The sequence below is a fragment of the Juglans regia genome, chromosome 10 (genome assembly GCF_001411555.2).
Source record: "Juglans regia cultivar Chandler chromosome 10, Walnut 2.0, whole genome shotgun sequence".
NCBI lineage: Eukaryota > Viridiplantae > Streptophyta > Magnoliopsida > Fagales > Juglandaceae > Juglans > Juglans regia.
In genome coordinates, this window is record NC_049910.1 from 37,361,248 (window position 1) to 37,385,599 (window position 24,352).

At 38.0% G+C, this 24,352-nt stretch overlaps 4 protein-coding genes across 4 annotated transcripts; all 4 read left to right on the forward strand.

Moving 5' to 3' along the window:
- The first annotated feature begins 2,179 nt into the window (after window positions 1-2,179).
- LOC109000731 lies at window positions 2,180-4,024 on the forward strand. The gene is made up of 2 exons (XM_035694653.1): window positions 2,180-2,397; window positions 2,491-4,024. The coding sequence occupies exon 2, from the start codon at window positions 3,060-3,062 to the stop codon at window positions 3,804-3,806; it is 747 nt and encodes a 248-aa protein (XP_035550546.1). The 5' UTR covers window positions 2,180-2,397; window positions 2,491-3,059; the 3' UTR covers window positions 3,807-4,024.
- A 3,506-nt stretch (window positions 4,025-7,530) lies between these two features.
- On the forward strand, window positions 7,531-8,121 carry LOC109000722 (nuclear transcription factor Y subunit B-3-like). The gene is made up of 2 exons (XM_035694654.1): window positions 7,531-7,915; window positions 7,946-8,121. The coding sequence occupies exons 1-2, from the start codon at window positions 7,531-7,533 to the stop codon at window positions 8,119-8,121; spliced, it is 561 nt and encodes a 186-aa protein (XP_035550547.1).
- A 7,685-nt stretch (window positions 8,122-15,806) lies between these two features.
- Window positions 15,807-19,693, forward strand: LOC109000725 (oligopeptide transporter 5-like). The gene is made up of 8 exons (XM_018977695.1): window positions 15,807-15,831; window positions 16,326-16,774; window positions 17,241-17,338; window positions 17,566-18,138; window positions 18,276-18,285; window positions 18,430-18,537; window positions 18,760-18,942; window positions 19,085-19,693. Exons 1-8 carry the CDS (start codon window positions 15,807-15,809, stop codon window positions 19,691-19,693), a joined length of 2,055 nt encoding a protein of 684 aa, XP_018833240.1.
- A 3,053-nt stretch (window positions 19,694-22,746) lies between these two features.
- LOC109000734 (fasciclin-like arabinogalactan protein 2) lies at window positions 22,747-24,352 on the forward strand. Its single transcript, XM_018977705.2, has 2 exons — window positions 22,747-23,419; window positions 23,566-24,352. Exons 1-2 carry the CDS (start codon window positions 22,895-22,897, stop codon window positions 24,244-24,246), a joined length of 1,206 nt encoding a protein of 401 aa, XP_018833250.1. The 5' UTR covers window positions 22,747-22,894; the 3' UTR covers window positions 24,247-24,352.

Consider the following 24,352-nt stretch of genomic DNA (forward strand, 5'->3'; position numbering starts at 1 on the left):
CTTTTGGCACAGTGATATTGGAACGACTTTGGGACGAATTTTTTTCGTCCCAAAAATTTTTACGGGACGAAATTGGGGTCTTTTGGGACGAAAATTTTCATCCCAAAAGACCCTTTCTGTTGTAGTGTAATAATTAGATGAAGTTTATTTTTTCATCTCTACAATTCAAGTACGTAGCTAGTCGTCTGTATTTCGGATTACTATTATATATATTGGCTGCTTGCACAAGGACTTAATCTGTGAGGTTATCGATCACTTTTTATTCTTTCATTCTACTCTAGCTTTCTACATTGATCTATGTTTAATGTTAGGCTATGTTTGGATATTGTTAAGATCACCTTAACTTTTTTCAAACCAATTAACTTTTATAAGAAGTTAAATCTATCTCAACGGTCTATTTTATACATTTAAACATATATATATTCTAATCTATTGATATTCAAACATATTTAAATGAAATACATAAAATATTACTATTCATATATTAATTAGATTAATATATATTACCTTAACATCCAAACCACTTAGTATGTGTACGTCCCGATACAAACATGAGAGAGATAGAGAGGAGTGGTTGTAATTGATCAAGGGGTGCGTGTGTGTATAATCTTGCTACATTAGGGATGAATTATCCCAAGATTGACTAGTAGTAGTACTTGAGCTAAAATATGTAGAATCTATGCATGATCACTCACATCATTTGAAGAAGCTGTGGTACTGGAAGAGTTGGCCAATGGCCATGTGCCACCTGCTTTTAAGAGACCGTCATAGAAAATGAGAAACCCAGCCATGCATGCACGCACCGATTTGAGCCGGCTAATTCAGGCGTTGCTAATTTCCATCAGCTAGCTAGCAATGGTGGATGGGTGGGACAAGCACTTTTGGTAGGTATATAATTAGGGACACACTGATGGCCACTATGTTAAAGGCATGCTTGAAGCCATCATTAGTGTTGCAACCCTGAAAGCAAAAAGCATTAATGATCATCGCCAAAACTTTTAAGAGCTCCGTATCGGAGACGGGATTAAGGGTTATTATTATATATAGCCTCAGTGTCAACGTGATCTTATGATCATGTAATTTCTGTAAACAATTTTGTTTCCTTTTTTGGCTTGATTACCAAATCCTGAAAATTATATATACTTGATCACTATATATACACGAAGCTTAATTCTGTAGTACACTTGTCGATTTACATGAAATTAATTAGCAAGATATATAAACTTATTTATATCAGATGAATATATATATATATATATATATATATATATATATATATATATAACGCCATGCAAAACATATTGGTGTTTTTCCCATTATTCTATTATATGCAGGTTGAGGGTAAGTAGATATTATTTACAATTAACTTTTTTCTGATCTTTGCAAATAACGCCATGCAAAACATAAAATTGATCATATAATATAGTTGGGTTATAATTGCAATTATATCATGAGATAGAGTAATTTTAAAAATTTAGTAATTTGAACATTTGCTTGGCTTTTATCCGCGGTTAAATTGGTTCGACCTGTCTAAATATTCTTCTTTCGTTTCTTCGCCTGCATGGACTCAGCTCTTTCTGAAGTACCTGATGATGATAGTAATGAAAAAACTCATATAAAAAAAACAAAAGGTGGGATAAAGTACTTGCCACTTCTTGCTTCAAATGACTGAGAATACGGTAGTGATAGACTCTCAGTCATTTCTATATATCTATATAAGAACGCGAATACAATGCTAATTGGTGATTGCCTTTTTTCAGTACTTGAGGTCATTGCAGATAAGTCGTTTCTGAATTTCTAATTAAAGCTGTCTTCTGAGTACGTCTGAGCTACCATTGATCATATATGGTAATATGGCACATATATTTATAAATAATTGTTTGAATTAAAGAAAGTTCGTTTGATCAGCACAAAATGGGTCTTTTTTGTCCAATTTGACGAGACCTTTGAATAAAAGAAAGCTTCTATAAATGGATGTTATTTCGGTAAAAGAAGCAAAGAGTGATTCTTAATTGGATGATGAAGCTTCTGGCAGACTGGTATGGTTCTGTAGTAGGGGTAACCAGAGTACTAGAAAAGTAATACATACAGTTTTTTCATCCATCTCTTCCGGATGTATTCATTTTCTTTGTCCCATCATGATTTTAATTTGTGGCCTAGAAATTGGCCCAGGGGAAGTGCCATGTGGTGAGCGCAGGTATGTGCACATGGTTTCTCTCATTCCCAAGCCCTTAGACTGTGAACCGGTAGTGGGAAACCTGGGGTTTTGGGGGTCTTCAAGAGAATCAGTCGCAGAGGAAATCACCTCACCCGATTGGATTTAGGAAACAAAAACCCAGTTTTTTAGGAGCAATGGAGCCTGGGGAGCTGTGAGTCTGTGATAGGAGAAACAACTCGGTAACTTGGTTTCAGTGTATGTCAAATTTTAAAAGAAACAAACAAGAATTGAAGTACAATGTTTGCTTAGCTATCTCCTTTTGTGCATGCCAGTGCAGGTACATCTGTTGTTCAAATCTCTAAGAACAGTGCACTTGGATTCGTTCTGTCATGGTTTTTTTTCTTGTTCATTCCCTTTTCATCTGCCTATTAATATCATCTGCAGATTCTGTTTGAATCCCATGAACGAAACCTTTCCCTTTTAGCTATTTGTCGTTTCTAGTAGTTGAGCAAGAAAAGCAGTGGAGCTTTAAACTGCCATAGCCATTTTGTTTGAACAAAAGAACGTTATCCTTGCCTGCTCATGTATTCGCTTTTCTGATCTAATAGTAGATACATCATCTAATTTTATGGTATCAGCTTTAGCTACTTTGCTTTTTCAAACCTTAAAAGAAACACTTCAATGTCTCTTCTTTTGCACGCCCGTGATCTATATCATAGCTTAATTCCTATGTCTCAGTAAAAGTATCATGCATCTTTTAATTCCGTCGACCATTCTTATCTCCCGTTGATCTCATCTGCTGTTCTTCCTGTTCGATAAAAGCGAAAGTTAGTTCCTTTTTCTTGCATAATTACTTTTCTCGGGATAACTGATTAGTAGGCCGCTAGGCTTTTTCTAATTCATGAATCTGGTAAACACAGTTAAAGATCAAATGGCTTCTGCTTTATGTTGCTTTAGAAACCCACTACCTTGGTTTGCCGTTCTTGCTCCATTAATATTCCTGATTTCTGCTGGTTTCTCGGGCCTAGGGTTCTCATCCTTGTTCCAGCTTTCATCTACAGTATTTATCTTGTCTGCCATGTACTTCACATTCTCAAAGCACAAACCAGTGGTAGCTGAGAACCGAGAAGATCAGGATATAGGGTCTGAACAAGAAAGTTCATCGCAGATGGAAGATGTTTCAGAATCTCAGCCCGAAAGTGAAACTAAAACACAGGAGGACAAATCCGAAGAAGGTAAGAGTGAGATTCATGACCACTTGGTCACATCACCTAATTATAATTCGCTATCAGAGAGCGAATGGCAGTATAAGTACTACTTGTCGACTAGTGAGGAATCAGAAGTTGAATGGCCGTTTCGAGATCAAAAGCTGGATCAAAGCCCAGATTGCTCAGATGGTTCGATTTCTGACGAGGAAAGTCTGATTGAAATTGCCCTTCCAAGTGGGCAGTATGTTGGTCATAACGAAGTGATGAAGACAAAGGATAAAAAGCAACATGAGAAGGTGCCAGATTTCTCTCAAGAATCCATTTTCCAGCCACGTTGTTTGATGGAGCTCTTATCTGAGATGAACGAGGAGGACAACTTGATTGAGATTGACATATCCATGGGCTCCATCAAGTGTTCAAGGTTTGAGATTGAAGCTTGAGTTGCGTTTTGGATCAGTTTATATATAAATGAATGACTTCACTATATATTACACAAATTAAGTTTTTTTTTTTTTGATCCTCCATGGATTTCGTTGAATCATGAATGTAGGATGTCATACTTCACTAGGTGTACCTTCCGTTAATTTGCTTTCTAGCTTGTTGTGCACTGTGAATTAGCTTCTGCTGATCCCAAACTTTGGATACCCGTTTGATTATGACCAAGGCAGTAGTAGTAGTAGCAGTAGTAGTACTTGTACTATATATATATATATATATGGCCCTTTGTTTTCTGATCTTCCACTTGCATGAACTCCTTTTACTTTGTCTCTGGTCCTTGATCTTTTTGTTCATTTGGTATGCATCCAACTGATCCTCCATTAATAATGTTTCAGAAGCACTAGTCGTGTTCTCATGTGGGTTCCATAGAAGACAGCTCACGAGACATGAGCGCCGAGAACCAGCTAGCTAGCAGCAGCTTGTTTTTATACCATTAATCTAATTAATTAATTCACTAGATGCATATATAATTAATTACCTACGAGTTTAATAATATGATGTCAATTTTTAATGATGGAAACTAAAGTACGTACATAGCTAATAAAATACAACTTTTGCTAGCTTAATTTAATTCCCATGAAGCGTTAATCAGCACCTAAGTAGCTCGCTCATGGCCAGTACTCTTAATTTCTGCACCATGCCAGTATTTTTCTTCTTATCTTGAAGATTATGAGAAGAGTCGAAGACTGACTAAGGTCTAAGGTATATATGCCAATGTTATAAAAATATATATATATATATATATATAAAACACATATTAAATCCAAACTAAGTATTTAAAATCATATATAATTAAGTACGTTAATTTAGAAAGTGAATTCATTCAATAATTTCAATAAAGATGTACTAATACAAATCCAAAATAGTTTATATGAATGCAATTTATGTATTTTTTTTTTTTCTAAGCAAGCCTCGTTGATTTAACTAAAAAATAAACCGTAGTACATACTGCAGAAGAAAGTATCTTGAACTCGAACACCTTTTTATTTTTTTTGCAAATGTCATTATTTAATTACGAAGAAGATAAATGCCCTAAAATAATAAGCTCATCGTTATAATTATAATTCTTAGTGCATAGAGAAGTAGTATTAGGTACCGGTTTACACAGACACTCCTTTCTCTCTGCGAAACCCAAACCAAAACCCCCCTTTCTCTCTAACCCTAAACACTAGATCTGTTGAAAGGGGGTGGGAGCTTCGGCTCCAATGCCCTCTTCCTTTTCTATGTCTATTTAATTTCTGTATAGTATTTTTTGTTGTGTTTTTTGATTTTAGGCCGAATAAGGGAGGATCGCTGTTCGAGTCTTTCCAGCCATCACATCTCTACATGCGCCTCCAATCCGGCATCCATCGGAGTGGCGTGTAGCCCGCACGCGCGGGATGAAATTCTGGACAGCGTTGGTGCGTGGCCTTCACGCGCCACCGAAGAGCCCTCTCCCGACACCACGCTCGGTTGCTGTGGAACCTTTGATTCCGGGTCTTCCAAGTTTGACCGTCGGCTTTCCTCCCAGCGTGAACAGTTTCTGCACGAAACATTGCCGACCATTGTGTACTGTTCACCCGTTTTGTATTTTTTGTTCTGTTTTTTATTTTGTTACTTTGTTGTTGTCCGTTTCAGTATTTTGTAATTGTTTTGTTTCTGGTGTTGGTGTTATTTTTGTTGACCCTAGTGAGGTTTGGGCCTTTAGATTGGACGTAATCCGGGACAAGGCTTTCGAGAGTGATGGGCGATGCTACGGCTAGTGGTTATACGGCCGGGCTGTTGTAGTCCGTATGTACGTTGGGTGCTCGTTCCACCAGGGCTCGAGATGACGATGCTTGCGGTGGGCGTGACGTCTGGGGTCTCACCAGAGCTTGTGGTCTTGTAGTTGTTAATGTGGTTATTTGTAGTTATTTGTTAGTTTAGTTTTTAATAAAATAGGAATAGGCTATGGGATTTGATGTCCATAGCAGTGTCCCGTACTCTTCTTCCTTGGGAGGATAGAGAGGGCCATTTAGTTCTGTTTTTACAGAGCGCTTTCTCAGTTACGAGAGAGTTGGATTAGAAGTTAAGACAATATCCGCCACAAATGTATTTGTGTGTTGGGAAGCCCCAGAGCTGTTGCATTAGTTGGCTTATAGACTGGATTTCTTATGTATTGGAACTTCTTGTATTGATAAGTCACATTTGTAACTTCGATTTATTAATGAAATGAGTATGTTTCATTCAAAAAAAAAAAAAAGAGGTACCGGTTTACACACAAATCTTACACAAAAAAGTTTACATGCTAACATAATTAATTATAAGAAAAATGATAGTTACAATTGTGAGTACACAAGTACCGTGCAATCACTTTAAAAAAAATAAATATATACGAGACTCACATGAAAAAAAATTATTTTTTTAATAATAGACTCCACTCTTTTTCAAAATGACTCTACAATATTTATGCACTTTACGACTACATGTAGCATTACTCAATTAGCTTATTTCTACCCTCACAAATTTAATTCCCCACATATAATTAAGCATGATCATGTAAATCCTCTTTGTTTTTCAAATTTTCGAAAATTTATGTACTAAATTTGCATCTAGTAAAAAACAGGCAGTATCTACTTACTGTACGACCCACGTGTCACATTCGCAACAGCTGATCGCACTAGACCCCATATAAGTTTATAACAATCAAACGCTTCCGAACCACCCTAGTACCCAATTCTTATCGACAAATAAACGGTCTAGATATACCCACGTGTCGTGCTCGATGCCATGATTACCTCAACGATCCAACGGACCCCAACACCTTAACATCTCCATCTCTGCAACTCCACCCCATTCCCGGAGCTCCTCCTTGCTCGGCACTATTCCCAATTCTGCCCTTCGCCTTTCCACCCAATCTCCTCCAAATCCCTCCCTCCTCAGATTGTATTTTCTATTCTGTGAATTAACAAGTTCTCCGTTCCTTTTTCTTTTTTATGACTGGGCATTTTTTTTCCTTGCTTTGTCATTTGTACCTCAGAAAACTTTTTACTTGGTTCTTTCGGCGGAAAAGTTTTGGAATTTAGTATGCAATGTCCGGTCATACCTAAAAAGATTTGGAAACTAGTCTGTTTTTTCTAAAACTCAATTAGAAGTAGAAGATTGCGTGTCTGAAAAGTTTTGTATTAGGTCAATTTTGTGAATCTTTATTTCCGAAAACTTATAGCAGGAGTCTTTTGAAAATCTTGATCATACCCGTATAATTTCACGGCTTAAAATTCTATACAGTTTAGACCTCTATGTCTTTCTAGCTTGAAGTTGTTGAACGGCCTATTTCGAGCAATTCTATCAGAATTGGGTCTATGGAAGTTAGTGAGTTCGATTCATTTGGTAGAATTGAATCACTCCAAGGGAAATACTTTGGATCCCGAAATATTTTGGGTCTCAAATTCGAGATCCAAAATGTGTCCTGAATGAATTTTTTTTTTATCAAATGATTAAAAAAATATTTTTTAATGATGTTATAATTTTTTTATTTTTTTAAAAAATATTTATGATGATTAAAAAAAAAAACCCTATTCGGGACACATTTTGGGTCCTGAATTCAAGACCCATAGCAGTTCCCCTCCCAGAAAAAGCTTCAAGCTCAAAGTTTTTGAATAGGGTCTAGTATGTGAAAATCAACCAGACGCAAAAGTAGAAAAGCCGATGGCTGATTTGGACAACGAGTCAGGGGGGCACAACAACAACAACGCTAACAACGACTTCTCATCTCGAGAGCAAGACAGGTTCCTCCCCATCGCTAACATGAGCAGAATCATGAAGAAGGCCTTGCCCACAAATGCCAAAATCTCAAAGGACGCTAAGGAAACAGTGCAGGAATGTGTCTCAGAGTTCATAAGCTTTATAATTAGGGAGGCCTCGGTCAAGTGCCAGAGAGAGAAGAGGAAGACGATCAATGGAGATGACTTGCTATGGGCGATGACTACTCTGGGGTTTGAGGAGTATGTGGAGCCGCTTGAGATTTATCTGCAGAAGTATAGGGAGATGGAGGGGGAGAAGAGCTCGGTGGGGAGGCAAGGTGAGAAGGATGGTGGTGATGGGGTTGCCGCGTGCGGTGGAGGGACCGGTGGGGTGGTGAGCTTTGGGACAAGTGATAATGGTGGCTTTAATGGGGTTGGGGGATTTTATGGAGGGATGTATGGTGGGGTAATGGGGCATCATCATGGGCACGTTTATGGCTCTGGTGGATCTCCTCATGTGGGTATTGGTGGTAGTGTCATCGGGAAGGGTGGGTGAGGCGATGGTGGCAGTGGTGGTGGCGCTTCCATTTTAAGGTCAAGGTAGGTGTTGTGTGGATTGCTAAATGAATAATATGATAGAAGGATTGTTATTGTTAGGGTATTCCATATAGAGAATATTGAAACAAGTATTGTGTATAAACAACCACACTTTCATTGAGTATTCGAATGCGATATATAGTTATAGAACTTGAGTTATAAAAGGAATTGATACATAAAAAAGGAAAGAATATGGAAAATATGCTATATAGGCTATACAAATAAATAGAACAGGCAGTGCTCCTGTAATGACGCTAGAAATAATATCTTGAGATCACGCAACTAAATGAAATCCCATAGTTGGAGGGCTGATTATGTGATTGCATTTATATGCCCCCGCAAGAATGGTGTGCCATCTGTTAAACCAATCTTGGAATAGAGGAGCTGAAAGCGTGAACGAGAGAGCGGCTTGGGGAGTAGATCAGCCAGTTGGTCTTGAGTTGGAACGTGAGCAACCTTTAGTGCTCCACGGGTAACATAGTCACGAACAAAGTGAAGGTCAATGGCAATATGTTTCATGCATGAGTGCATGACTGGGTTGAGACTGAGGTGAGTGGCACCTACATTGTCACATAGCAGTAGTGGAGGTGCTGAGAGAGGAATACCGAGTTCAAGTAGAAGGGATTTGACCCATGCAATTTCAGAGGTGGTAGCTGCTAGAGCTCGGTATTCTGCTTCTGTAGAAGATCGAGCTACTGCCTTTTGTTTCCTAGTTCGCCATGATATTAAATTTGAACCAAGGAAGAGAAGATAAGCAGTGGTGGAGGTTCGGTCATCTTGATTGCCGGCCCAAATTGCATCCGAGAAGGCACGAAGCTGAATAGGAGAGGATCGTTGAAGCAAGATGCCATGCTGGATAGTGTGCTTCAAGTACCGTAAAATTCTCTTGTAGCTTGCCAATGAATAGAGCTGGGATTATGCATGAATTAGGCCAATTTGTTGACAGGAAAACTGATATCAGGCCTCGTGAAAGAGAGGTATTGTAAGGCACCGATGATGCAGCGAAACTCAGTGCAATCTACTGGAGGAGAGCCATCACCCAGATGAAGCTTGACGCTGGTAGATAGAGGTGTGTTCACATATTTGGCACCATCCATGCGTGTGCGATCAAGCAGGTCTCGAACATATTTTTGTTGAGTAAGGAAGTGACCCTTAGTCATAGGAATGACCTCAATTCCCAAGAAGTAGTGAAGAGATTGCAGCTCTTTTAAGGAGTATTCAACCCCAAGCTGATGGACTGATGAAGATAGGTTTGATTATTACCTGTAAGGATAAAATCATCAACGTAGACGAGTACATGCATGGTAATGCCATCGGAATTGTAGATGAAGAGAGAACAATCTGAGGCTGAATTTTTGAATCCCAGTTGAAGCAAGCTGTGGTGCAAAGCAGTGTACCATGCACGTGCCGCTTGTTTAAGGCCGTAAAGATACTTTTGAAGTTTACACACAAAGGAGGGATGAGAAGGCTCTACGAAACATGCTAGTTGCTTAAACACTACCTCATCAAGTGTCCCATGCAAGAAAGTGTTGTTAACGTCAAGCTGAAATAGAGGCCAGTTTTGTCGTAGTGCTAGTGATAGAACAAGGCGAACAATGGTAGGCTTGACTACCGGACTGAAAGTTTTACCATAGTCAATGCCGGGACGTTGGTGAAAGCCTTTTGCAATGAGTCGGGCTTTGTACCTGGCAATGCTTCCATCTGGGTTTCGCTTGAGTCAAAAAATCCACTTGTTGCCAACAAGATTTTGAGATGGATGAGGAGGGACAAGAGTCCAAGTGTCATGTCGAACCAGAGTAGTAAATTCCTTTGACATTGCATGTCGCCAATTTGAATCCTTGATAGCTTGAGAAACACACGTTGGCTCAACTGATGGAGTGACAGGATGTTTGGTGACCAGATAGAGTTGTTTTGATCGATAGATGTTGATCATGGAGCGTGTGATCATTGGGTGAGTGCGTATGGAGGTTGATCCTCTGGTAGAGGTTGGCTTTCTAGTAGAATTGGTGATGAGAAAGTAGTGTATGTAGAGCAAGTATCAGGGATACTAACCTCAAGTGAAGAAGGAGGAACACAGGGCACATGATGCGTAGGGGTCACTGCAGGAGGAGGTGATGCATCCGAACCATGTATTGGAGGAACGGGGGGCATTGAGGTACTCTCGAGGCAAGGAACGATTGGTTGGTTTGCACTGGAGTTGAAACGATTTGCTGAAGAGGAAATATATCTTCAGCAAAGGTGACATGCCGAGAGACATATGTGCAATTAGTGTCCACGTGAAGGCATAAATAAGCACTCTGAGAATTAGAGTAGCCGAGGAAGACTTATGGAAGGGATTTTGATTCCATTTTATGGGTGTTATATGGTTTTAACCAAGGAAAGCAGAAACATCCAAAGGTGCGAAGTTTAAGATAATTGGGGGGTCGATGGAAAAGTTTTTCTAGAGGACTTAGCATGTTTAGGACAGGGGAGGGTAATCTGTTGATTAGGTAGACAGCTGTCTTGAATGCAAAATTCCAGTAAGTTAAGGGCATGTTCGTACGGTGGAGGACAGTTAAGCTAGTCTCGACAATATGTCGATGACGTCGTTTAGCAGTGCTGTTTTGTTGCGGCGTGTGGGGGGTAGTAGTTAGATGACTAATGCCTTGAGAGTTGAGAAAAGCTTTGAGTTTAATAAATCCCCTGCCATTGTTAGTGTACAAGTTTCTAATCTTGTGACTAAATTGGCGTTCAAGGAGAGGAACAAGCTGATAGAAGATGGGGGCAACATCAGATTTATTTTTTAAAGGAAAGAGCCAGCAATACTTAGTGAAATGATCAACAAATAGTACATAATATTTAAAACCAATTTTGTCAACAATCGGGGCAAGACCCCATACATTAGCATACAAGTATTCAAGAGGAAGGTGACTTGTGACAGATGTGGTTGAAAACGGAAGCTTGTGTGATTTATTGATGTTGCAGGAGACACAAGTACGACTGGGCTGCTTGGAAGACAAGGGAAGAGATAGGTGACAAAGGAGATGTTGCATGACTTTGAGGGAAGGATGTCCGAGGCGATTATGCCATGCATCGAGAGAGACCCGTGTCCCAGCAACAAGAGCCGAGAAGGTTTGCTTATTCGAATAGTCCAGTGTAGGGAGTGGATACACACCTTCAACGCAATTACCTCGAAGCAGCGACGCCCCCGTGATCAAATCCTTCACAAGAAAATGAGAGTAAAAAAATTCAACAAAGACATGATTAGTTTTGGTGAAGCTGTGAATGGAGATTAGATTTTTTTTAATTGAGGGAATACATAAGGTGTTATCAAGAATGAAATAACGTTTAGGTGCAGAAAAACACATTGAGCCAACATGAGTAACGGGTAAACCTGTGCCATCGCCAATGATAACCTCATATTGTCCATCATATTCGGAGTGAATGTTGAGGTTGGAAAGATCAGTGGTGATATTGTGGGAGGTAGCGTAATCTAGGAGCCACTTTTTCTCTTGACCAGCTGTGGTTGTGCAGTTGACAACGGCATCAGGAGAGTGCAACTTGTGACATTTCTTGGCTGTGTGCCCAGGTTGATCACAGAATTGGCACGTTGGAGTAGGACGATTGTTGCACTGCTGAGGTTTTTTTGAATTTCGGCGATTGTTGTTCTTGGGAGAAGAATTGCCTTTGCGGTAGGAAATATTGGCGATGGCCACCAGTGTTGAGGAGTTGGCTTCCAGATGTTTAAGATAGGCTTCATGTCCAAGGAGTAGATCATGAAGTTCTTCAAACATGAGAGAGGTCTCTCGAGCAGGAATCGGAGCCACAATGTCACGGAACTCAGCGCCAAGTCCATTAAGGACATAAAAGGGTAAAATCATCGTTGGTCAAGGGAGTGTTAATGAGAGCAAGTTCATCAGCCGTGGCTTTGATGGACTGCAAGAATTCAGAGACTGAGCGAGATCCACCATGAAGCAACGTGAGTGTTTCCTTTAGCTGCATCACCCTGGTCCGTGAGCGATTTGTAAACAGACGAGCAAGGGTGTCCCGTGCTTCTCGGGAGGTGTCAGCTATGGCTATAAGGGGCATGACATTCTCAGATACAGATGAGAAAATCGCACTGAGGAGAAGTTTGTCTTGATGGTACCAGTGAAGGTATGCAGGGGACATGGAGGGAGTGTTTGTGCTAGAGGAACTATCGGTAGCTCGTGGTGGACAAGGAAGAGAACCGTCCACGAAACCACGAAGATCATGACCAATTAAGAGGGAAGTAAAATGCGCACGCCATGAAGGAAAATTCGTGGCTGTGAGCTTGATAGGTAGCTGAGAGGTAGTGTTGATGGCAATAAGGGAGAGAGGATTTGTATTTTTTGGGTTGAAGATGGGTGGGGGACCAGAGTTGCTCATGGATGAAGTCATGATAGGAGCTAAGAAAAAAAATTCTCGTTTGAGATTATGAGGCTCTTGATACCATATAGAGAATATTGAAACAAGTATTGTGTATAAACAACCACACTTTCATTGAGTATTCGAATGCAATATATAGTTACAGAACTTGAGCTATAAAAGGAATTGATACATAAAAAAGAAAAGAATACATAAAATATGCTATACAGGCTATGCAAATAAATAGCACGGGCAATGCTCCTGTAATGATGCTAGAAACAATGTCCTGAGATCACGCAGCTAAATGTAATCCATAGTTGGAGGGTTGATTATGTGATTGCATTTATATTCCATTTGCTCTCTTGGTCGGAGTTTAGGGGGAAGGATATTAATCTGGAGTGGAGATAAGATAACGATGGTACGTGTAATTGTGGAGGTGATAAGATATGATACATATTAGTAAAGATAACTACTATATTCATAAAAAAATTATACAAAATAAACTCACAAAATGATGTAGTTTCATAGAAATCGTTAGATCTAATTTATAATAAAAGTAATTTTACAATCTGACGTACCATATAAAACTATATCAGTTTATAGGTTTATTTTTGTATAATCACTTTGTAGTTAAAATATTTTCTATAAGTAAAAACTGTAACCTGTAATTAATGATGTAACACCAGTTCATATTGAGGGAGAGAAAGCATATATGTATTATATATATACATACGTATATATGTCAGTCCCTCTACAGATATATGCATATATGTTGAGTTGTTTGTTGTCCCTCTTGTTCTATATGGATGAAATATGTTTTTACTTTGATGGCATATATTTCAGTCTTGATAGGCTGACAGCTTCCCTTTTACTTTAGTTTTAGCCATACGTGTCAAATGGTTACATGTATAACAGATTGGGAAAGAGGTACTCCATGCATGGGCCCGTCAAAGCTTCTCATAGCATGGTTGGCAGCTTGGCCGTGGGCCACTAAACTTGAGGTTTTGAAACATGCTCAGTACTTGACTGACACAGGTAAAGAGACAATTAGTTGTAGTCAATGATGTGTGCAGAGAGCTCAGATCATAGTAATTTCAATCTTTTATTTTTGTTTCTTTTGTTTTTGGTATGGACAGTATATGATATTTTGTAAATTTGATCTAATTATGAATTATATCTTTTTTGTATTTTCTGGATTAATTATTGATTTATATTATGTGGTGCATGGATGATAATATTTATTTAACTAAAAATTATATTTAACACAAAAGAAATCACTAAAGTGTTTTTAAATTAATTACATAAAATTAATTTATGAGTTCGTAAATATTTTAATTTATAGTAAATCATAATATATAATATATACACATTTTTTATATTTTGAAAATGATAACAAATTAATGGAAAAAATATTTATTACTTTAATATTTTCGAACATATTCAAACGAAATATATGTCATTCGAATGGTCTTGCAATCTTCCAGCTAGATTTTCCCACCAAATCTCTCCCGTTCGAACAAACAAATTGCAGTTTGAACGGTTTTGAACTTTTCCCAGCAAAATAAATTACTTCCCTGCCAAGGTTATTATTTGAACAGATTATACACCATTCAAACATACATAATATTAATTTATATTCGAACAGATTTTTTGTCGTTCGAACAGTTTTGAATTTTTGAGACGATCTAATTCATCACAAAAGATCTAGTTCGAATGGATATTTAGCCGTTCGAACGGATTTATAAAGTCATGATCCATATTTTGAGACGACATTTTCATCTCTAATAATTACTTTTAAGGATGAAATTTAATTCATCCCTAAAACTAAAATTTGTTGTAGTGTATATATATATATATATATATATATATATATATTATATTGCATATTTATCTGTTCTTACATATAAGAAATAAAATGATATTATGCAAGCAACAAAAATATTTAAATACGAAATTGTAGGCCAGCCACTGTCGAGATCGATCCAGCCTAGCTAGACCAACCCAGATCAGGCTGGTTTTTAATTTGCTTGTTAAAGTAGTTGAAGCAAACAAAACAGAAACGCCTACCAAGATGGATCGGATCAGTAGAAGGCAACCAACTTCTCACTATTCTCAGACGGCCAAAATATACGCACTACCACCTAAATTAGAGCATTCCCATCTCATTCCTCAAATCACTATTATCTCTAAATTATAGGAAAAAATTTAGGAAAAATCTCAAAAACCCCTCCCATCCCATTCCCTATTTTACGATTTTGATTTAGGGGATGAACAGTGGTTTCCTAAATATAGGAAACCACGATTCATCCCCTAAATCATTTTTTGTTAGTATTTTATTTGAATAAATAAAATAAATTCTTTTTTCAATCAACTACATTTTTTCTTATACACATATTTATTATACTTTTAAATAATATTTTTAAAAATAATTTAAATAATTACTAAAATATAAAAATAATAATTTTAAAAATATTATTAAACCCGTAAAAAAATAATTTAAATTTTTGTTTAAAATATTCACTATAATAATAGTTCAAAACATAAGAAAAAATATTAAGTAGTTAAGTTTGAAAATGGAAGTGAGAGAAAAAAGTAATAAAGAAATAATAGAAAAATATTATTTTAATAGAATAGAGAAAGGATAGGAAATGAGATGTAGAAGGTTTTTTAAAAATGAGTAAAATTTAGGATAAAATTATAGGGAGCGTCCTTTTTAGCTAAAATTTAGAAAAAACTTTAGGAAATCGGATGTGAATGCTCTTATATAACTATCTCCTAGCTCACCCCCAAGGCCGCTAAGAATGTACTGTTAGCTGTACTTCTGTTTTCTGAACTACTGGCTATCTGGCAGAAAAACAAAAACAAAACAAAACAATTTAACTGTCTCTATATATGCATGCATGGTAGACTTACTACATGATTTTGCCCATAAATTAACAAGGCGACATAAACATACCTGTTAGAGAAAGAAACGAACGACAAATTCTGGCGCACTCTCATCTCTAGCTTGCAAAGATGCATGCATGCAAATTAATGCCAAACTAAAAGTACCCAAATTAAGCCTCAGTCTTTCTTAATTTACCCATGTGCGCAGCATACCGCCTCATCTCCTCATGATCTCCAACTTCGTTGGATAATTTGATCTTTCACAGTATATTAGTTTCGTATAAAACGGAGGAGAGACAATTTTTGGCTCTAGAGCAAGACCGATCGAGGCAAAGGGATTGACAAATTCATATCTCGGGGCTCCCATTAAAGCAAAAGAAACACCAAGCCAAAATGGAACCCGATCATGAGAAGCCAGGTATCCTGTCTGTCTTTCCCAGCTTTACGTCCTGTTTTGCTTTTGTAGCTAGCAGCCCTAGGCATATATATATATATATAGATCATACGTGCATGAGTTGCCAAAATCATTTCAAAAAGTGAGGTCTGGGAAAAAAATTATAATTTTAAGAAAGCTAGCCTATAAATTAATATTGATCATGTAATTTCATTTCATAAACCAAACAAACATTTCTCAATGCATTAAAAAAGTTGTGCAAGCTTGCTAGCTAGTATATATGAATGGCGGTATTATATTGAGTATTTAGATTACTAGAGATCAAGGGTGAATTAGGAGATTACATGAAATCGTGGAACATGTATATACATATTACATATAGCATTTAATTCGTTGTGCCAACATAATGGCAGTACGTACGTATAAGTACTTACTATATATATATATATATATATATATGTGTGTATTATATGTACATGACAGTTTGACAGAAATCTTTTGAAATGGCATTTTGACAGTACTGTCAGGTAAAATCAACGACTCTCCAATTGAGCAAGTGAGGGATGCGATTCCCACCACCGATGATCCAACTATGCCAGCGCTAACTTTTCGAATATGGGTTTTGGGTCCTATCATAAATGTTTTCATGTCCGCTATGTTTCAAATCTTTTTCTATCGACAAGTTGGCATCAATGTGACAAACTCTCTAATCCAAATATTCATCCTTCTAATTGGAAAGCTAATGGCAAACAAAATTCCAAACAAGATAGTGAGAATTCCTGGGACCAAATTTAAGTTCTCCACGAATCCGGGACCATTCAACATAAAAGAGCATGTTTTGGTCACCATACTTGCCACTACTGGATTCGAAGCTTCTCAATCCATTATCGTTATGGACGTTGCAAGAGCCTACTTCCACAAGAAAATAAGTTTTATACCATTGTTTTTGCTGGTCCAAACAACTCAAGTGAGATGTTCTTTCTATCGATCTACATTAATAATTAACGTGGTAGAATCATGCATGCATTTGAACAAGTATGCACGCGCGCACACACGTATTATTTGATTGGCATGCATTTTCATTAACTCATCATCAAACACCTTTATTTGCTTTACTTGATATTGAATTGTTTTATGAAATTGCATGCATTCATGACGAAGGCCGAACATACAGATTCATCTTCTATTTTTCAGACATAACATTTATAGTTTCAAGAACTCATTGATCGACTGGATTAGCCCACTAGATCTCCATAACCAAGCTCAGACACCTGCGCTATACGTACATGTCTCTTATAAGTAAAAACAAAATATACTGATCATCAGCGCCCATTTGTATAATTTACTGCATAATTCAAGCATGCATGCATTGAATCAGCATCAATGGTAGAACGTACATTCAGTAAAATTCTTCCTCTATACCGCATACACAGATGATTGGATACGGGTTTGCTGGAATGTTATTCAAGTTCCTTGTTGAATCTCCTTATATGTGGTTTCCTTTTCTCTTACTGGACGTATCGTTTTACAGGTTAATTACTCTCCTTATTTCCTAATTACTTGGTTATTTTATTTGTTCTCGTTCAGTACTCCTCCTAGCTAGCTAGCTAACTAGCAGGCCAGCCATCTGGCAGTAGCTAGCTAGCACCCTCTCAAACTCACATATATTTATATAAATATACACATTTTTCCATGCACAAAATTGGTTGAACAATTAAGCTAGCTAATAATTAATTGTTTTGTATATTTGTTTTGTAGATCTCTGCATGAGACAAAAGGATCAAGGCCTAAAGGAGGCATTAGCAAATTACAGTTTGTACTCATTGTTTCTGTCTCAATGTTTGCCTACTCTGTTGTGTCCAACTATTATATGGTATCGCTCATTACCGTCTCATTTGTGTGTTGGATATGGAAAGGCTCGGTCAAAGCACAGATAATTGGTTCAGGTTCTCATGGTCTTGGAATTGGCTCTTTTAGCCTTGACTGGATGTCCATAACTGGCTATATAGGATCCCCAATGGCCTATCCCAGATATGCTATAGTTAATAAGCTGGTGGGATTTGTGGCCATGATGTATATAATTGCTCCAATTGCATATTGGACTAATTTATTCAATGCCAAGAGATTCCCCTTTTTCAGTCTTAATATTTATGATTACGATGGAAAGTTCTACAAGACTGCTAGTGTCTTTGGCGACGATATGGTACTTGATCCTCAGGCATACCATAATTATTCCGACATCTATTTCAGTATCTTCAGCGCCATGACCATGGGGTTTGGATTTGCAGGATTAACAGCCACACTCACTCACTTTTTTCTATTCTACGGAAGGTACGTACGTGGGATAATTTTAATATTGCCCAATTCTTAAAATCAATATATATATATACATTAATATTATGTTGTAGTCATAATGATGATGGACGAGAGAGCTCATGATATCATGTACTTGCGTGTGTGACTTTCAGGTATGCATGGGTAAGTATAAAGCAAGCAGTGCAAAACCAAAATAGATGCCAAGACATTCACAATGAACTCATGAAGAAGTATCAATCCATACCTCAGTGGTGGTTCAACACAATAATAGCTTTGTCCGTGGGGCTTTCCATTCTCAATTGCCAGGTATATGGAGACCAAATTCAACTTCCTACTTGGGGTTTTTTGGTTGCAGTGCTTGTGGCCGCCATTTTACTTCTTCCCGTGGGTGCAATTAAAGCTACAACTGGAATCGTAAGCGGCATTTTTTTCCTTTGGTCTATTAATCAGTGTTTAATAAGACTAATTTTGAGAACATACAAAAACTGATCTGCTCAAAAAAGTATGAAGATTATAAGATTTCTACCAGTAAAACTCCCCTCTATAAGTGAAAGTGACTATAAAGAACGAGAAGCTTTTTTCATTAATTAATTAATTAATTACATGGATCGGTATCGATTCTTCATGTGGGTGCAGTCTCTTTCAATGTTCCTAATTGGTGAGATGATCATGGGTTATGCGTCACCGGGAAAACCCATAGCCAACATCGCTTTTGTATCATATTGCCAAAGCACCAAATTACATGCCTTGAACTTTATAGCTGAATTCAAATTGGGACATTACATGAAGATTCCTCCAAGATCCATGTTCCTCGTTCAGGTAGGCAAGCAGTACTGATCGATGAGAGACTTGCATGAAGAAACTCGATCGCTATATATTTATTTTTTTTAATATATATATGTGTGATTTTTTGCGAGATCATGTGCTATAATATATAAGTACGTACGTATATTTATGATAGATTGTTGGAGCATTGTTAGCATCCACAACACGCATTTTCGCAGCAAGGTGGGCGCTCAATTCAATCAAAAACATCTGCGTCCTGGAGGAGGGGAATATCTGGACATGCCCTTCTGTTACCACTTCCTACAACAGAGCATTGATATGGGGAGGAATTGGTCCAAGCCGAGTGTTTGCACCGCATGGTCAGTATGCATGGCTATACATCTTCTTCCTGATAGGAGTGGTGGGACCAGTGATGGTTTGGATTCTAAGTCGCAAATATCCTCAAAAGAAGTGGATTAGACTGATCAATTTCCCAATAATATTTACGGGCACAGCAATGATGCCCCCAATGGGTGCAGCCCATATATGGAGTTTCTTTATCGTGGCCTTTATCTTCAACTTCTGGGTTTACAGCAGGCACAAAGGGTGGTGGTCTAAGCATGCTTATGATCTGTCTAATGGCCTCGATTTAGGGACTGCTATTTTCAGTGTACTCTATATGATTCTTGCTCTTCAAGATATCTACGAGGTCCAATGGATTGGGGGCGCTGATGAACAGTGCCCTTTATCTCTCTGCCCTACTGCTCCTGGCGTTATTAAAAAGAACTGCCCCGTCTTCTACTGAAACCAATCTTTACTGCATATGTTATGTATACACTCCTTTTTCGTGCCACTTTTGTTTTTGTTTTCTTCTCAATACTATTCCCCCACCACATTCCCTTGGAACCGATGCCGAGGACTCTCTACAAGAATGGCATTGAATAGGCAGGAGATCAAGAGTCTTGATCAGAGGAAAAACTTTTTAGGTTTTCTTTTTTTCTTTTTGTGAGAATATACGTTTTATTGTAAAATTAAAGAAAAGTAACAAGTGAATTGAAATACCACAATATATAGAATTAGTTCTTCAAGAATTAAATATTATTTCTCAACTTTTTTTTTTTTTAGTCTAGTACAAATGCTCCTCAAGACACCATTTTATAAGCATGAAATATATATGATATTAAATGAGTACATGAACTTAGGGAATAACAATAAATGAATCAAAGGGATACATGAACATGAAAAATAGGGATACATGAATATGGAAGAATTTTAATGGTCATCCATCAAATACATTTCATGTATTTAAAACACTGCCTCTCTTTATTTCATGTAGATATGGTGTCGGTGTGTACATCCATGACGGTAAAAAGAAAATAAATATAGAGAAAATAAAAAGAGCAACACACAAATTTACATGGTTCAATATATTGCCTATGTCCACCGGGCATTTGAGGAGAAAAAATCTACTATAATATGCTTGTATTACAATCTCTCGTAGTCTCTTATCTTCACTGTACAATGAAGGTCTAGAATCTATTTATTGGAGGAAGTCTTTTCTTTGGAGCTCCCGGTTGTGAGGTTGAAGAAACTACTGAAGAATAAGTCAAAGTGGAACCCCTGGTACTTTTCTGGCCGTCCCCTTTTATTTAATCCCTCTTTCTGCATGCCTCCTTGCAGTGATGAGGCATTACCACATTTTTCTTTACGTGTATGACATTCTCTCCTCATTTCCACTTTTTTCTCTTACCTTTCTCTGGCCACCTTGTGCCTTTGACCTCTTATTTTCCCTTGTTCCCCCTATCTTTCTCTCTTCCTTTGTCTTCTAGTAAGAAAATTTTGGTGGATTGAGCTTGTTCATTTGGGCTTGGGATATTTTATCCCCTTAAGTTATAAATTGGCTTAAAAAAATAATAATGGTACAGTTATGAGTTGTGTAATTACTGTACTCTCCATTTGAAAAAAAAATATCTATTATTAAATAATTAATTTTTTTATATAAATATTATATTTATTTATTTTTTAAAAGATAAATATGCGATGTTTATATAGTCTATGATTGTAAATATGATTTGTAACTTTTTTATCCTTTCACTGTTAGTACATAGCTAATTAAAATTCTGGAGGGAACGAAAGTGCATAAAGGTTTTTTTGTCTTTTTCTTTAATGAGAAAAGAGAGAGAGTGGTTCAGGATTTGTATGGGTAATTTGCTGCCCTTTTGACCGAGACCAGGAAGCTACGGCCGGGGCCGATGGTTATGGGAGTTGTGAGGGAGGGATTCCCATTTCCCACTCCATACAGTAACAGAATTAAATATGTACAGCTAGCTATGAGTAGTCTTCATTAATTTAGTATTAACGTGTGGTATTTTGTGCTAATTAAGCCAATTAGGATATTAATTCATTGCAATATTAATATTCCATTTAACCTCTAAATTAACCATAATTAAAGTGTGGGGACAAACCACTCCGCCACTCATAAATATCAGATCAGGACGCACCAAATAATTGAAGCTTAATTTTATTTTCCTTGGTATGGACGGACATGTTACTTTCTTAGTTATAAATTAGTAGACAGGAAAATAAGGACAACATTGCTTGAGGGAAGGAACAAAAACAACAGCCTGGACGGACACAATCTAATTATTTTGAGAATTCTTGTAGGGATTGAGATAGCTGATGTCTGATCTGTGTCCACGTGGCCTAACCTGACACGCCATCGCCCATCGTCATACCAGGCTGGCTTTTTTCTGGATTACACAGCCACCGACACGTACGGGTCCCATAAGTTTAGGAGAAAGGGAAGCACGCATCATTATGCATGCATGAGGACACGATTGAATTAGAAACGACATAATTTGTAACAAACAGCTTGCTATTTGATTGATTGGGAGTGATGGGCCATGCAATTATTAATTAGTGAGAGTGTGGAGACTTCCTTAATCAAATATAGTGGTTGTTAATTTGTATCAATCAAGGCCACATGGCCCAGATGACATATATAAATATTCTTTGATTGTGCTGCTTTCCTTATATATGCTACTTTAATTTGGTTTAAAAAGAAGAGGGGCCGGAGTTATACCTAACCTTCCTTCGAGCTAGCTAGCTCTCTCCTTTGAGGATGTCTGATAGTTCAAGTTACTACAAAAAATTTGCATGCACTTTTGTCTTCTTGACGACTTCATATAAATATATATATATATATATAATCAAGTAGCTGTATTAGTAGTAGTACTGAATCAATCGAATTGAAGAAGCATGGAAAATATTATATATGTGATCATAATTATATTATTGATCAAATTAAGGAGCAATTTATAATATAGAAGCAACAAATAAATAACTTGCATGCATGCATGCATGCATCAGTTAACATGATCTATATTCAAATTATATCCCCCTGCAAGTATAATTAGTTTTGTCGGTGACCATGGTTTTTCAAAAGGATCCTACGTACCTGTAGCTATCTATCAACCCTCAATTTCTCTTTGAAAAAAAATAAAAAATAAAAAACTCCCTAATGATCGATCATGATTAGGTGACCATACGATCGAAACCCCATTAACGTGGACCCCTGCAACCATCCTCCTCCAACCAAATGCCAAGCTAGCTACCTAGCTAGCGTCCATATATAATTTTGTATCATTCTACAAATTATATATTAATTAATTTGATCCTAATAATTATATATAGAATAAATCTATTTATTATTTTTATTTTTTACTCATTATATACACTTCACTTTTTTTTTTTTTTTAAATTTGTATTTTATGGATGATAAATAGTATAATTTAATTAATTTAATAAAATAAAAATAAAAAATAAAGATATGTAGTGTGAGACCATCTCTTACATATAATTCCTTACTTAAATCGGTACTTCCAGCGCGTACGTTCTTTCCCATATCATTAATTCCGGTCGCTCAGATCACTCATCCATCAATCCACTGCTTCAAAACCAGAGGCCCAAAACCTCCTTATCCTTCTACACCACCACACCCACCGCGATGACGAGGAAAGTCATGCCACCTCTCTCCGTCATGCTCGCACTCCCTCTCATCTTCTTATTCTTATCGTCCACCGGCACCCATGCCCATAATATCACCCGTATACTCGCCAAGCATCCCGACTTCTCCACCTTCAACCACTATCTCACCCTCACCCACCTTGCCTCCGAGATCAACCGCCGCCTCACCATCACCGTCCTCGCCGTCGACAATGCCGCCATGTCATCCCTCCTCTCCAAGCATCTCTCTCTTTACACCATTAGAAACGTCCTCTCCCTCCACGTCCTCGTCGATTACTTCGGCTCCAAGAAGCTCCACCAGATAACAAACGGTACTGCCTTGACTTCCACCATGTTCCAAGCCACCGGCTCCGCCCCTGGATCCTCAGGGTACGTCAATATCACCAACCTCAAAGCTGGAAAAGTTGGCTTTGGCGCTGAAGATAATGACGGCAAGCTTGATGCTGTCTATGTCAAGTCAGTTGAGGAGATCCCGTACAATATCTCTGTCATACAAATCAGTCAGGTAAATCGTTTTTTTTTTTTCTTTTTTTCCTTGAAGACCGTTAGAAATTTTCAAGTTTCACGTATCGTCAACATATCCCACTTATTCTTTGGTAAATGGAACTCAATGAGTGTTTTGTGTAACAATTTTCGAATGAAAATGGTCAGGTTTTAACTTCCCCCGAAGCCGAAGCACCGACGGCGGGGCCAAGCGACCTGAATTTAACGGCTATACTGTCGAAGCAAGGATGCAAAACCTTCGCCGACTTGTTGATATCTTCGGGAGTCGGCTCGACATTCAACGAGAACATCGACGGAGGGCTGACGGTGTTTTGCCCGACCGACACCATTCTCAGCGGATTCATGCCCAAGTACAAGAACCTAACGGCGCCTCAGAAGGTGTCGTTGCTGTTATATCACGGCATTCCCGTGTATCAGTCGCTGCAAATGCTGAAGTCCAGTAACGGAGTTGTGAACACTCTGGCGACCGACGGAGCCAACAAGTACGACTTCACCGTACAAAACGACGGGGAGGAGGTGACGTTGAAGACGAAGGTCGTGACGGCGAAAATAACGGGGACTGTAAAGGATGAGGAGCCGTTGGTGGTTTATAAGATCAACAAGGTTCTGTTGCCTAGGGAGTTGTTTAAGGCTGCACCAACGCCAAAGCCGGCACCGGCGCCCAAGGCTGAGGCACCCAAGGGTGATGATGATGCCTCGGACGCAGATGCACCAGAGGGTGATGATGTGGGAGATCAGACGGCTGATAATAATGGGGCTGATGGATTGGATGGTGGGAAATTGGTGATGGTGTTTTTGAGTTTGTATGTGGGATTTTGGCTAGTATGATTGGTGGTTACGCATAGTAGTGGTGTAACTTTTCATCCTATGAGTCATGAGAGGTGACACCCTGGCGCCACATATAAAAAAAGAAAGCACCACATATTCTGTGCAA